General features: G+C 44.0%; 1 protein-coding gene across 2 annotated transcripts in view; it reads right to left on the bottom strand.

The window, feature by feature from the left end:
* The window catches only part of CCDC22 (coiled-coil domain containing 22), a 45,625-nt gene that overhangs the window by 15,428 nt on the left and 15,256 nt on the right, over window positions 1-14,941 (bottom strand). Inside the window, exons 2-6 of one of the 2 annotated variants that reach the window (XM_029607493.1) lie at window positions 12,106-12,283; window positions 9,945-10,077; window positions 9,591-9,697; window positions 9,409-9,493; window positions 8,981-9,150 (exon numbers count right to left, since the gene is read on the bottom strand). In XM_029607493.1, the coding sequence (XP_029463353.1) occupies window positions 8,981-9,150; window positions 9,409-9,493; window positions 9,591-9,697; window positions 9,945-10,077; window positions 12,106-12,283 (673 nt within the window). Of the gene's footprint in view, window positions 1-8,980; window positions 9,151-9,408; window positions 9,494-9,590; window positions 9,698-9,944; window positions 10,078-12,105; window positions 12,284-14,941 lie in introns of those variants that run through there. The other variant, XM_029607502.1, reaches the window with a different exon arrangement.

Raw genomic sequence — 14,941 nt, 5'->3', positions numbered from 1 at the left:
GCAAGCTGCTAATTAACAACAGTTGAAGTCTTGGGCCACTGAATTGGCAAATCGACAGATAAAGGTCAGATAAATATTTGCTTAAAAAGATTGGTTTGCAAAACCTTTTATACAATAATAACTGATACAGGCATTAATACCAGTACTTTGTATAATATCTCATTTTTCCAGTAGAACCAACAATAAGAGATCACATTCTCTTCACTAAATACAGTCTAGGGTAAGAACGCAAGAATAGCTATAAACCATAATTTCCCCTGAAAAAGCCTGTATGGTGAAACAGAGGGACAGAGAGCGACAGAGAGACTACAGGACATGGCAGAAGTGTAACAGCAACTACATAGGACAGGAAAAATCATTGGGACACAATACAGGACACAAATATTAGTGGAACCTATATGAAGTGATAAAGATATGCACAGGACTCTACACAACATTCCTGTGAAACAATTACAAAGTGTCCTTTCTTGTGGTTCAACTGTATCCCTTTTTTTTTTTTTTTTTTTTAATGAAGGTGCCTTTCTTGTGACTCATTTGCAATTCACAAAGTATCTTTCTTGAAGGTCAACTCTATTGCAAGTTTGTGTTTCATTACAAGCACTCTATATATTTTGGCAATGTTTTATGTTGGTATTTATACATGCTATAGATGCATAACACTAAAGACAATTTAGAAGTGGTGTGAATGAGGAATGATTGACTAGGCCAGTTGATCAATATATGTGTGTTACTGTGCCAGTCTTATCTTTTGAATAGTTTTGACATTCTTTGCCATTGTGTAATAAAGCTTGCAACATTAAGCATCTTTCAAATCATTTAACACATCTGTGGTGTTTACCCTATTTTCGGGTTCTCCAACGAGTACATGTGCGCAAGCATGTGCACATGTTGTGTGCATGATATTTGCATGTGCTGCCTCCACTGTATGCAAATCTCATGCACATTCATTTTGGCTATCCTGAAAACCACACTCAGAGTCATATTCTTCAGAAAATAATATATCCACTCCAGGGCTGCACTAGTAATGCCTCTACACCATAATCACTCAAGAGTAGCATGGCTTAGCCTATCAAATGCTAAGATGAAATCCATCAATCAGTATATACGAAAACTGGTTCTTACCTGCTAATTTTCCTTCCTGTAATCCCACAGATCAGACCAGGCAAGTGGGTTTTGCATCCCTACCAGCAGATGGAGGCAGAGAATAAGTTTTCAGGCACTTCTACATAACAGAATACTAGCTGCAGTTCCTCAGTATTCACTTGTACCCAAGCCATGTAGAGTGAAAAAAAGGAAAATTGGTTCTTACCTGCTAATTTTCATTCCTAGAATACCAAGGATCAGACAAGATTTCTGGGTTTTGCCTCCCTTCCAGCAGTTGGAGACAGAGAAAGTTTTACTGACATTGCCATATAACCTGGTGTCACCTGCAGTCCCTCAGTATTAACCTGTACCCAAGCCAAGATACATACCATAAAAACCCTAATGTAATTAAACAACTCCCACACAACAAGGAGGAGGAAAGCAGAACCTCACAATGGAAAAATCTTTTTCAATCTTAGGAACAGGAGAGCAATCCTGAAAGCCTCAGGAATTCTTCAGCATATATACAAAAGAAGTATGCGAACCCTCCTCAACAACCAGGTTGGGTCACTAGACTGATCCGTGGTAGTCCAGGAACAAAAAATTAGCAGTTAAGAACCAATTTTCCTTTCCTGTTTATACCCAGATCAGTCCAGACTCCTGGGATGTACCTAAAGCTTCCTTAACTAGGGTGGGTCTGAAAGAGCCCTGCTCGAAGAACACTCTCCCCAAAACCCCTGGCCTCCAGAGCCTAGACATCCAAACGATAATGCGCAACGATTTTCAAGTGGCTGCCCAACAAATCTTCTGCGGCGACACCTGTTGGCACTCAGTCCAAGAAGCCGCCTACGACCAAGTAGAGTGAGCTCTCAATCCCACAGGGACTGGACGCCCCTTACAGATGTAGGCTGAACCTATAGCTTCCTTCAACCACCGCGCAATCGTGGATTTTGAGGCTTTCTACCCCTTCTTAGCCCCACTCCAAAGTACAAAGAGATGGTCAGACACCTGGAAGCTACTGGTGGATTTTGAGGTAACGTAAAAGAGCCCATTTTACATCTAAAAGCCACAGATCCCTCACGTGCAGTGTTGACATGCCCAAATTTGGGAAAGCCGGAAGCTCTACCGTCTGACTGAAATGGAACTCTGATTCAACCTTCAGAAGAAAAAAAGAGGGCTCTGTATGCAACGAGATCCAGTAGTCCGAGATCTTCCAAAAGGGATCTCTACACAACAATGCCTGAAGCTCAGAAATTCTTCAGGCCCAACAAATCACCACCAAAAAAAGTACATTCAGAGTGAGATCCTTTATAGTTGCCCTCTTTAAAGGCTCAAAACAGTGCCACACACATCCCCCCTTAGGACCAAATTAAGAGTTTCTGCATTGGATGATGCAAGTGTTTTGCCCCCTGAAGAAATCGTACCACATCCGGATGAATGCCAAGGACACTCCATGCTCCTTGCCTCGAAGACAGCCCAAAGCCACCACCTGTACTTTGAGGGAGTTAAAAGCCACCACTTTCACCAGCTCTTTTTTTTTTTGCAAAAAAAGGTTAAAACATGCGACATGGATGACTAAGTTTTACTCCCTGATCTGTACAATAGGACTCGAAGACCCTCCAGATCCTCACATAAGCCAAGGAAGTGGACATCCTTCTAGCCTGCAGCAAGGTGGAAATGACATTGTCTGAATATCCTTTCCCCCTCAAAAGCCAAGTCATGAGACAAAAGCGACCCGCCTGATCTGAAAATATTGGCCCCTGATGAAGCAGCTTCAGCAGATGCACGAGCTGCAACTGTCCACCTACCGTCAAATTGATAAGGTCCGCTAACCACGGCCATTGTGGCCACCAGGATTACCTCTCCCAGATGATTTTCTGTTATAGCAACTTGCCCACAGTGGCCATGGGGAGAACACAAAGAAGGATCCCTCAAGGCCAAGGCAGAACCAAAGCATCAACTCCCTCTGCCCCATGCTCCTGTCTGTGACTATAGAAGCGAGGCATCTTGGCATTTCGTTGAGACGCCATCAAGTCTAAGTGGGGAATGGCCCACCTGTGATGGAGAAGACCATTGCCTCCTCTGACAGTTCCCACTCTCCGGGGTCCAGCCGCTACCAACTCTGGCCGAGTTTCGCCACCATATGCGTGGCTGCCTCAGGGGCTACAATAAATTAACAAAATACAAATGTTTGCAGAAGGGTTTAGTATAACTTGCTGTTCTTGCTGCACCTTGCACTGAGTTATATTATCTGAGGGTACTTATTCTTTGGGCTATATATATATATATATATATATAAAATTTATATTTCTACCTGTATCATGCCTATGTTTCCTTTGTTCTAAATATGAATGTGACATTTTTGACAAATTTCTTGAAGATTCATTATACCTAAATTTTTCTACAGGTGTCCTATGTTAAAACACAATAATAATTGACAAGTCCAGTATTGTACGTATACAGGTAGAATTTTTCTATTATACCACTGTATTCACCTAATAAATTTTTCTAAAAAACTTTTCCACTGATACTATAGTTTTTGGTGCTCTATGCTTTGATGTTTTCTCATTTGTTTAATTCATGTAATCAACATATATATCTGTTACCAATTTATATGTTTTTTGTCAGTCTGAGTTTCATTTTATATGGTTTTTGTAAGTTAAAATTTGATTTTTGTTTTTATAATTTATAAATTTGAATTAATGTATTTCTTTTATAAGTATTTATAAATATTATTTTGTTCATTTATTGTAGCCCCTGAGGCAGCTACGCATATGGTAGCGAAACTCGGCCAGAGTCGGGCAATTTTAGTATATTTCATCTCCATCAAAATAAAGTATATTCAAGGACATTTGGCATCTATTCTACTTTTTGTTTACCCTCACGGCTTGTATAGATTGCCTTCCTCATTGCTTTCTGGGTCCTTACAAGGATAGGCCAAGAAAATAGCTTCCTCCAAACACCTAGCATGTAGCCTTGGATGCTTTGTTTCCTTTCTTAGCTCCACCAAATAAGACAAACAGATGATCTGAATGCCGAAAGCTTTTGTTAATGACCTTCAAATAGCATAACACGATCTGTCTCACATCCAAGTGAAGCTCCTTAGACTGTGACATCTCCAAAGCCCAGAAGCTCTACCATCTGGTTAAGGTGAGGGCAAAAATGAGGGCACCTTACGCAATGATACCCCATTCTTCGTTATCCTCAGGAAAGGCTCTCTACAGGACAAAGCCTGCAGCTCCGATATCTGCCTAGCTGAACAAACTGCCACCAGGAAGACAGCTTTCAAGATAATTTCCTTCAGGGTTGCTCTCCGCATCGGCTCAAAGGGCTCTTCACAGAGCACTCGCAGAACCAAAATTCAAGCTTCATGCCGGACACAACCTGCGCACTGGAGATCTCAAATGGTTGGTCTCTTTAGAAACCCCACCACATCCAGGTGAGACGCCAAGGCTCTCCTGTGCAGCTTATTCCTGAGACAACCCAAAGCCACCACTTGAACGTGAAGCGAATTATAGGCCAGCCCCTTAGCCAAGCTTTGTTGCAAAAATGTCAAGATGTATGGAATATCCACTCGCAAAGGATCCAACCCTTTAACACACCAGGACTCAAATGCTCTCCACACCCAGACATAAGCCATGGATGTGGACGGTCTTCTAGTCTCGAGCAAAGTGGTAATAACCAACTCAGAGTATCCCTTCAGCTACAAACATTGCCTTTCAAAAGCTAAGAAGAGAGACAAAAGCGATTCTCCCAATCCAAGAAGGCTGGTCCTTGTCACAGCAAATCTGGCAGATGAGTCGATCATACAGGCCCATCTACTATGAGCCAAACCAGGTTAGCGAATCATGGGCGATGTGGCCACTCCAGTGCTATCAGTACTATCCTGCCTGGATGTCTCTCTATACACTGCAACATGCTCCCTACCAGGGACCATGGAGGAAAGATGTATAGCAGGATCCCTGTTAGCCAGGGAAGAACCAGGGCGTCCAAGCCCTCAGCGCAAACCTCTTTCCTGATACTGAAAAAGTGAGGAACTTTGGCATTTTTCTGAGTTGCCATTAGATTTATCTTTGTGTTGCCCCACCTGGCATGAATCAGGTCGAAGGCTGTGATCGACAACTCCCATTCCCCTGGATCCAACTGTTGCCTGCTGAGATAATCCGCCTGCACACTGTCCACTCCAGTTATATGTGAAGCTGCTATCCGCTCCAGATACTGTTCTGCCCAAATAAAGCGTTCCTGGGCCTCAAGAACTTCTCCATGGCTTTGTCCCGCCCTGACGATTGATATAGGTCACCGCTGTGGCATTGTCCAAGAACACTCACACGACTTGCTCTCGAACCTACAGGAGAAAACACTGCAACGCTCTGTGCACCGTCCTCGTTTCTAGATTATTGATAGATCAGGCTGCTTCCACTTGTGACCACAGAGCTTGGGCAGACCACCCCTGCCAGATCACTCCCAAGGCTGGCACTGTGGTCGCCACCACTCAGTCTGGAGTCTCCAGATTCACCCCTTTCTCCATATTGCGGCAAGAAAGCCACCAGGACAGACTAGATCTGGAGACCCCCTGAAGTGGTAACAGCCGTTGAAAATCCTCCAACAATTGATCCCAATGGGACAGTAAAGATCTCAGGAGAGGACACATGTGGGCAAAGGCCCACTGAACCACTTCCACAGTAAACGCCATTGAACCCAGCACCTGTAAATAATCCCAGGCTCTGGGGATCGAAAGGCATAATGAAGTATCTGTGCCTGCAACTTCGCCACTCTCCCCGGGGTAAAAAGCACCTTGCCAACCCGGGTGTGGAATAGCGCTCCCAGATACTCAAGAGACTGGATTGGTGCCAGATGATTCTTTGACAAATGTAAACACCCAGTTGAGTGTGCGCAACATTTCCATGACCCTGAGTGCATTCCATCTGCAACTTTGCTCGGATAAGCCAGTCGTCCAGGTACAGATGAACTAGAATCCCTTCCCTTCTCAGGGCTGCTGCCACAATTACTATCACTTTCGTGAATGTCTGTGGCACAGTCGCTAGCCCAAAAGGGAGAGCCTGAAACTGGAAATGCTGCCCTAACACCATGAACCACAGAAACTTTGGGTGCTCCAACCTTATGGGTATATGCAGCTATGCCTCAGTCAGGTCCAAGGATACTAGAAACTCTCCTTTTCACACTGTTGCTATTACCATCCGCAACATTTCCATCTGGAAGCACGGCACCCAAAATGCTGAGTTGACCTTCTGAAGACCAAGAATAGGCCTGATCATGCCCTTCCTTTTTGGGCACCACAAAATAAATGGAGTACCTGCCCTTTCATCTCTCCGGAAGCACTGGCACAATCGCCTCTAGCTCTTGTAGACAGAACAATGTCTCTTGGACCGCCTCCCACTTGCTTCAGGATATGCAGTTGGACACCAGAAAAGCAACAAGAAAATTCTAAGGCGTAGCCATCTCTTACCACCTGTAGAACCTACTGGTCTGACGTGATCTTGGTCCACTCCTCAAAGAAAAGGGTTAATTTCCCCCTTACTGCTTCCACAGAAGAGTGGACAGGCCTGACTTCATTGTGAGGTCTTACTGGCTCCGTCCCCTTAATCAAAACCCTCCCGAGAGTGCTGCGGGCACTCTGAAAAGACTGCTGCCATGCAAAGTTCTGCTTCTGCTCTGAGGCTAGCGCCCTCCTTGCCAAACCAAAAATGTTTCAAAGTCTTGGAAGTGAGAACGTGTTGAAAAAGTCTTTTTGACTACTTCCTTGTCCTCCTGAAGCTTATTCCCCTTAGACTCCCCTAACTGCTTCATCAGCTGTTCCAAATCCTCTCCAAACAGCAGAGTTCTCTTAAAGGGAAGATTACACAATTGCGACTTGGATCAAACATCCACCGCCCAATTGCGCAACCACAGGAGCCTGCGAGCCGCCACTGCCGAAACCATGTTCCTGGTCGAAGTGCGCACCAAGTTAAAGAGCATGTGCCACATAGGCCACCCCAGCCTCCAATCGGGCTGCCTGCCTGGAATTGTCCGCTGCAGCATGCTCCGACTCCTGCGCCATCTGCAACCAATGCAAGCAGGACCTCTGCACCAAGCTCCCACAGATGACCACCTGGAGACTCAAATGCTGAAACCTCAAACATTCTTTTTAACTGGATCTCCAACTTTCGGTCTTGAACACCCTTCAGCGCAACCAAACCAACTACGGGAATGGTGGTCTTCTTAGTGACCATCGATACAGCCACATCTACCTTAGGTAGTCTCAACAACTCCAAGGTCTCCTCAGTCACTGAGTACAATTTCGCCATTGCCCTGCTGACTTTTAAGCCAACCTCCAGGGAATTCTACTCATGGTTCACTAACTTCCTTAGCTTCTTGGGCAATGGAAAAGCCTTCAGTGGCCCCCTAAGTCCATCCAGGACTGGGTTCACATTCTCATTGTCCTACTCCTCCTGGGTAACAATCCCAGCTCCTCCAGGTCCTGAGGAATGAGAGGTCTCAACTCTTCCTTCCAGAACAGCCGTGCAACCCTCAGGTCATGCCCCTCCAAAACTGGAGCTTCATCCATATCAGTTGCGTGCTTATCAGTCTGTGGGATGGCATCTGGATCACTATCTGAAGTATCATCCTCGGGACCATGTGCAGGGACCCCCCCCCTGCACCTAGTGGATCATCCAAGTCCACTCAAGGTCTGTGACCACTTCCCTCATCTCCCAGACCTAGGCAATGCAAGATACTCCTGGACCCCTCTTTTGGAGCCACTCTAGGCCTCTTTGGGGGTTACTGCTACCTTACTGCCAGGAACAGAATTAAATCTGTGGAAAATTCCTCCACATCAGAGGGCTCATCACAAGGCATGTCCCCTTCAGGTTCTCCTTCACCAGCAAATTCCTCAGAATTATTCAGGCTCACAAGAGACAGAGGAAGAGGGGAATCCCTGGGTTTTTCCCGTAGTTGTTTGCCTTCTGCCATGTGCCTCCTTAGAAACTGCGGTGCTTGCAGCCCTTCCAAGAGCCTCTGGCACTGGGCCTGCCGACTGTGTGACTCTGCTCGAGCCTTCCGTCTCACCAGAAGATCCCTCCCCCGCCCCCGAGGCACAAGCCATGCAGAACGCTGCCGAATTGAGACACCACCGATGCAATCCGCAAGCCTTACAGGCTGCACCACGATGTCGGCGTTATTGCCTTGAACACGTGGCACAGAGCCGCAGCAGCCACACTGCACAGATCCAACACAATCGGTCCGAGTCCCTGACACTGAAAGCCCAGGACCTCTGCAATCCTTCTCCCTCCTGCAAGTCACAACTCTCGGGCACCACCCGACCGGCCTGTTTCCCTTTTTTTTGTCCCCTAAAGGAACAGCAACCTTAAAAAGGAAGACATACTTCCCTGTTCTTGCCATTGTAGAAGGAGAGAATGTCTCAAAAGGAACGAGGGAGCCAGGACCCCTGGCTTTCGGACCCTCTGGATGATGCGGGCTGAGTCAGCCAAGGATCACCAATCCCCCATTTGCCCGGCTCAAACTGAGAGGTGGCCCATGAAGGAGCCCAACAGCTCAGAGAGCTCTTCAATCATTTTTTTTTCCACACTCTCACACTGCAGGTTTGCACATCTATCATCTGCTAGAGACAGAGAAATACTGAGGGACTGCAGGTGGCATTCGCTCTTATATAGCAGTGCCTGAAAAGTTTTTATTCTCTGCCTCCATTTGCTGGTAAGGATGCAAAACCCACTTGTCTCGATTGATCTGGGTATGAACAGGAAGGCGTTCTAGCTGCCATTCATATTTCTTCTCAAAATCATCCACAGGTGCAGTTAAAACTGGCCTGATGGGGGTCAAGATAATCATTTCCTATAAAATCATGTAACTGTTGATTATAATAGATTCAATGACCCCTCACCTCAAGAGAGAGACGAGACATGAGACCTTGACTCTTCCATTCTGCCTCCCGCTCTTGAACACTGCTGACATCTGTTGCACTGCGCTCCAGAATGGATGCTGCCAGCTGAGCATGCTGGGAAACCTGAGCTGTCACTGCTGGCAGATATTTCTCATAGAAATCTCTGACATCTGAAGGAAGAGAGGTCAGATACATCGTCATGCATAAGATATACACACAGCATTCTCACCCCTGTGGACTCTAACCCTATCTCTCCCACTCCCCCCCACCCCCAAGGGACCATACTGCTGTTCCCATTGGCTCTTACCTCCAAACACCAATAGTCCCATTAATAAAGTCATCATTTCTATCCTCCCCACACTGAGTGATCCTTAGCAACGCTTGCATTGACTCTGACCTCCCTCCCACAAGCAAATGCACACACTTACCAGGAGAAATGGTTTCAGAATCAGACTGCCATTGCTCTGGCAGTGCCAGCTTCTGGGCGTGGAAGCGTCTCATTAGAGAAGAACCCTTAGCAAGCAAAGAGAGTACTCGTAACTATGAGAGATTCCAAAATACAGATGGCTGCAGCCCATGTGCCCAGACAGTTTCTGGCAGACCCACTCACCTGCATGCGTTGCAGTCGTGCTGTACGGCAGAATGGGGGCACCCAAGGTAGTGAGAGCTGCTCTCTGATTTTTGCTGCGATTGCTTTCTGCAGTGCTCCGGATTTCCCTGGGGGGAATCAAGAATAAACTCACTGCAGAACCCAGCACAAAGAGGAGTCAAGAAAGCTCCTCCGGACCTTGTGCTGCTTCTACCCCCGAATTGGGAGTCTCTCACTGTCTCCAAGCTGAGATCTTGATGGATCCCCCAGCCCCTTAATGAGGTCCCTCACTGTTGACCACACTTCTGCACATATGCCTTTCAAGCACCTAAAGACATCCAGCTCTGTCTAGCTTTGACCCTGGACCTCAAGTACCTATAGGCTGATCGGTGTCCTCAGAAGAGTCCCGTGGGAGTTTTTCTGCCAGGAACATGAGAAGCTGTCGGATGTCAGGCTCACTACTGTACAGAAAAGTTTGATATCCAATCTCCCCTTGAAACCCCAGGTCCTGGAAAAGACAGAGATCACATTAACACTGAGAAGTCTCTGAGTTCCCCCTGGTACCCCAGATCCTGAGACAGGTACACATATACACATACATTAGCAAAAAGAAATCTCTGATACCCCCCCACCGCATGTACTTAGAAAGACAGACACACACATATACACAATTGTGATCATAAGTTTACATACCCTTGGCAGAATTTATGACGTGTAACATTTTAAGAAAACATGAGTGATCAGACAAAACATGCCTATTATTTTTAATGTGTTTCAAATTAAACTATTATGCATCACAGAATAGCACAATCATTAAACAAACCATAGTAACAAGAGAAATGATAAAATGGTCCTATTCAAAAGTTTGCATACCATTGAATGTTTGGGCTAATAACATACACTCAAGCTGAAACATATAGGTTGAGATGGAAATGACCGGTAGATATCCACACCTGTGCCTTGTATGATTGTAATTAGTGTCTGTGTATAGATAGTCAATGAGTTTCTTAGCACTTGAGAAACCCTTGTGCATTTCATCCAGGGCCAACTTTGGTGATTATTGAAGCATGAGGAAAGCAAAAGAACTGTCAAAGGATCTGCGAGCAAAAATAGATCAACTTTATAAACCAGGAAAAGGATATATAAAGATATCCAAAGATTTGAAAATGCTAATCAGTACTGTTCAAACTCTAATCAAGAAGTGGAAAATTATGGGTTCTGTTAATACCAAGCCACAGTCAGGCAGACCAAGAAAGATTTCAGACACAGCTGCTAGGAAAATGTGTCAGGATGCAAAAGAAAAATCACAAGCAACTTCTACTGAAATACGGGCTTCTCTGGAACAAAGTGATATGGGTGTTTCAGCATGCACAATAAGGAGATACTTGAACAAAAATGGGCTACATGGTAGAATTGCCAGAAAAAATCCATTGTTGTACCAGTACCACAAAACAGCCCACTTACAATATTCCAACGGTACCTAGAGAAGCCTCAAAACTTCTGGAACAAAATAATTTGGAGTGAGGAGACCAAAATTGAACTTTATATTTACAACCATAAATGCTATGTTTGGAAATGAGTAAACAAAGCCTATGAAGAGAAGCACACCATCTCTACTGTGAAGCACGGAGGGAGATGCCTGCTGTTGTGTGGGGGCGGGGAAGATACCGTGACACAGGGAATTTAGTCAAAATTGATGGCAGGATGAATGCAGCATCTTATCAGAAAATACTGCTGGAGGAGAATTTGCATTCATCAGCCAGGAAGCTGCGCACGGGATGCACTTGGACTTTCCAACATTACAGTGATCTGAAACATAAGGCCAAGTCAATCCTTCAGTGGCTGCAGCAGAAGAAAATGAAGGTTCTGGAATGGCCATCCCAGTCTCCTGACCTCAACCTCACTGACCCACTTTGAGGAGAGCTCAAACATGCAGTTCCTGCTAGACAACCAAAGAATTTACAGGATCTGGAGGCTTTTTGCCCAGAGGAATAGGCAGCTTTAACACATGAGACTATAAAGGGCCTCATTCACAACTATCACAAAAGATTGCAAGCAGTCATTGACGCAAAAGGGGGCAATACAGAATATTAAGAATTAAGGGTATTCAAACATTTGAACAGGACCATTTTATTATTTCCTTTATTGCTATGGTTTAATGATTGTGCTATTCTGTGATGCGTAATAGTTTAATTTGAAACACATTAAGAATAAGAGACATGCTTTGTCTGCTCACTCATGTTTTCTTAAAATGCTACACTCCTCTATTTGTGTGTATATACACACACACACAAATAGAGGAGTCTCTTTCCCTCTCCCCTACTTAGTGCCCCAGGTCCTCAGGGACAGACACATACATATCCAAATACTGAATTGTCCCTGTTCTCCCCCAGCACCCCAAGTCCTGAGGGAGTGACACATGCTCATCAACACCGAGGAGTCTCTGATAATCCCCTAGTACCCCCGGTCCTGAAGGAAAGCAGGGCCTGCATCACACGTGATGGCATCTTTCCTACACTTGCCCACATTTCTTCACCTGGCACGCCTGGGCAAGGCTCATTCCAGTGCGGAAGCGTGCAGACATGCCTGGGGGCAGCAGATGGCTGATTCCGCTGACCAGGGTTGGATCAATGACGCGCAGACATCGCACCACAGCTTCCACGATCATCTCTGTGGTGAATTCTCTCAGACCCTGCAGCTCATCTGGAAGTTCCCTGTAGAATCAAATTGAACATTCATTGCTCAGCAAAAAAAACTCTCACTGCACGCTCCCCACCCCCAATCAGTACATGCAACATCGGAAGCATATTCAACTGTAAATCCTCCCAATTAAGTGTACTGCCACCAGGTCACTCAGATACATGCATATCCTAGCACAAAAAAATCTGCATGTACAAACTCATATGCACACACACACACAAACGGTTTTTTACATATACACTCGCATAAACTGTTCTACAAAAAAACATGCTTGCGTGTACGCCTTCCACTAGAAACACAGCCATATATAGGAAAATTGATTCCTTAACTGCTAATATTTGTTCCTGGAATACCCCTGATCAGTCCAGACAAATGGGTTTTGTATCCCTACCAGCAGATGGATCAGAGAACAAAGTTTGACAAAGTTCCTCATGAGAGGCTTCTAGGAAAAGTAAAAAGTCATAGGATAGGTGGCGATGTCCTTTCGTGGATTACAAACTGGCTAAAAGACAGGAAACAGAGAGTATGATTAAATGGACAATTTTCTCAGTGGAAGGGAGTGGGCAGTGGAGTGCCTCAGGGATCTGTATTGGGACCCGTACTTTTCAATATATTTATAAATGATCTGGAAAGAAATATGACGAGTGAGGTAATCAAAATTTGCAGATGATACAAAATTATCCAGAGTAGTTAAATCACAAGCAGATTGTGATAAATTGCATGAAGATCTTATGAGACAATTGGGCATCCAAATGGCAGATGAAATTTAATGTGGATAAATGCAAGATGATGCATATAGGGAAAAATAACCCATAACACAATATTAGGTTCCATATTAGGAGCTACCACCCAAGAAAGAGAACTAGGCGTCATAGTGGATAACACATTGAAATTGTCGGTTCAGTGTGCTGCGGCAGTCAAAAAAGCAAATAGAATGTTGGGAATTATTAGAAAGGGAATAGTGAATAAAACAGAAAATGTCATAATGCCTCTGTATCACTCCATGGTGAGACTGCACCTTGAATACTATGTACAATTCTGGTCGCCGCATCTAAAAAAAATATATGGTTGCGATGGAGAAGGTACAGAGAAGGGTGAACAAAATGATAAAGGGAATGGAACAGCTTCCCTATGAGGAAAGACTATTCAGCTTGGAGAAGAGAGTGCTGGGGGGGGGGGATATGATAGAGGTCTTTAAAATCATGAGAGGTCTAGAACGGGTAAATGTGAATCGGTTATTTACTCTTTCGGATAATAGAAGGACTAGGAGGCACTCCATGAAGTTAGCATGTAGCACATTTAAAACTAATCGGAGAAAGTTATTTTTCACTCAACGCACAATTAAACTCTGGAATTTGTTGCCAGGGGATGTGGTTAGTGCAGTTAGTGTAACTGTGTTTAAAAAAAGGATTGGATAAGTTCTTGGAGAAGTCCATTACCTGATATTAATTAAGTTGACTTAGAAAATAGACACAGCTATTACTAGCAAAAGTAACATGGGATAGACTTAGTTTTTGGGAACTTGCCAGGTTCTTATGGCCTGGATTGGCCACTGTTGGAAACAGGATGCTGGACTTTATGGACTCTTGGTCTGGCACGTTCTTATGTTCTTACATAACCGCTGCAGTCCCTCAGTACTGACCTGTACTCAAGCCAAAATAGAGCGAAAATTTCAAACTCAAATCAAACTTCCCTGCCTAGGGCGAACAGAGAACCTAGGATTGGAGAACCCTGAACTGGAGCACCCTTCCCCCACAAGAATAAAGGAACCAAATCATTTCAATCTTATAGGTTCAAAATATATATATATATATATATATATATCCAAAAATCAGCAATGTGTGTATCTCAATGTGTGCTTATTGTATTATACAAAAATACCTCCCAAAAGCAAAATTTTGGAGAAAAGGAAAAAAGCACTTTGACTTTCAGACAAATGCCATACAAAGATTTTTTTTTTTTTAAATATATTAAAAAAATGTATTTCAAATCTATTAAAACAATTTGTCAGTTTCACTTCTTTTTCTGTAAAAACATTCACATATAAATATTTCTCTCTGAAGATACTATAATTTTCAAAGTTCTCAACATGTACATATGAATATTTATAGCCCTTAACGCTATTCTACCACTAAACTGAATCTCTCCCTAAGATGTAGTACATTTTCAATTCAGTCATATGATATTAATCACTGCTAACAAAACACTACAATCTCGTGTGGCTGTTGGATTATTTATTTATTTATTTCGTAGTTTTTTTTATATACCGCGGCACGTTAATAACATCACCTCGGTTTACAGTAAACAATATTTGTACATTCATCAACATGGCAGTGCTATTGTTTCAATTTAACAGTTTTTTTATGTAGTGTTTTAACCACTATTTATAATCTGCACTGTAACATGTAGATGTCCAAAATATATGGGTTTAAACATTTACCCCGAGATGACCGGGACGGCTGATGAAAAACAAGTCAGCTGCGAGTTTTGAAACTTTGAGTATATGGAAGTATTACCATTTAGAACTGAGGTATGTAAAGGGTTGCGCATGATGTGTAAGGGGGAGGTTTTTTGGGGGTTAATAAAAAATCGATGGCTTTTTGTTTGAACCGTGTGATCATAATCTCTTTATAGGCAAATCACAAAGGGGAAGTTCAAGAAAGGCTCAGCCT

This window comes from Rhinatrema bivittatum, chromosome 1, assembly GCF_901001135.1.
Source record: "Rhinatrema bivittatum chromosome 1, aRhiBiv1.1, whole genome shotgun sequence".
Classification (NCBI taxonomy): domain Eukaryota; kingdom Metazoa; phylum Chordata; class Amphibia; order Gymnophiona; family Rhinatrematidae; genus Rhinatrema; species Rhinatrema bivittatum.
Note: the sequence above shows the minus strand (reverse complement) of the source record. Positions and strands in the feature narration are given on the sequence as shown.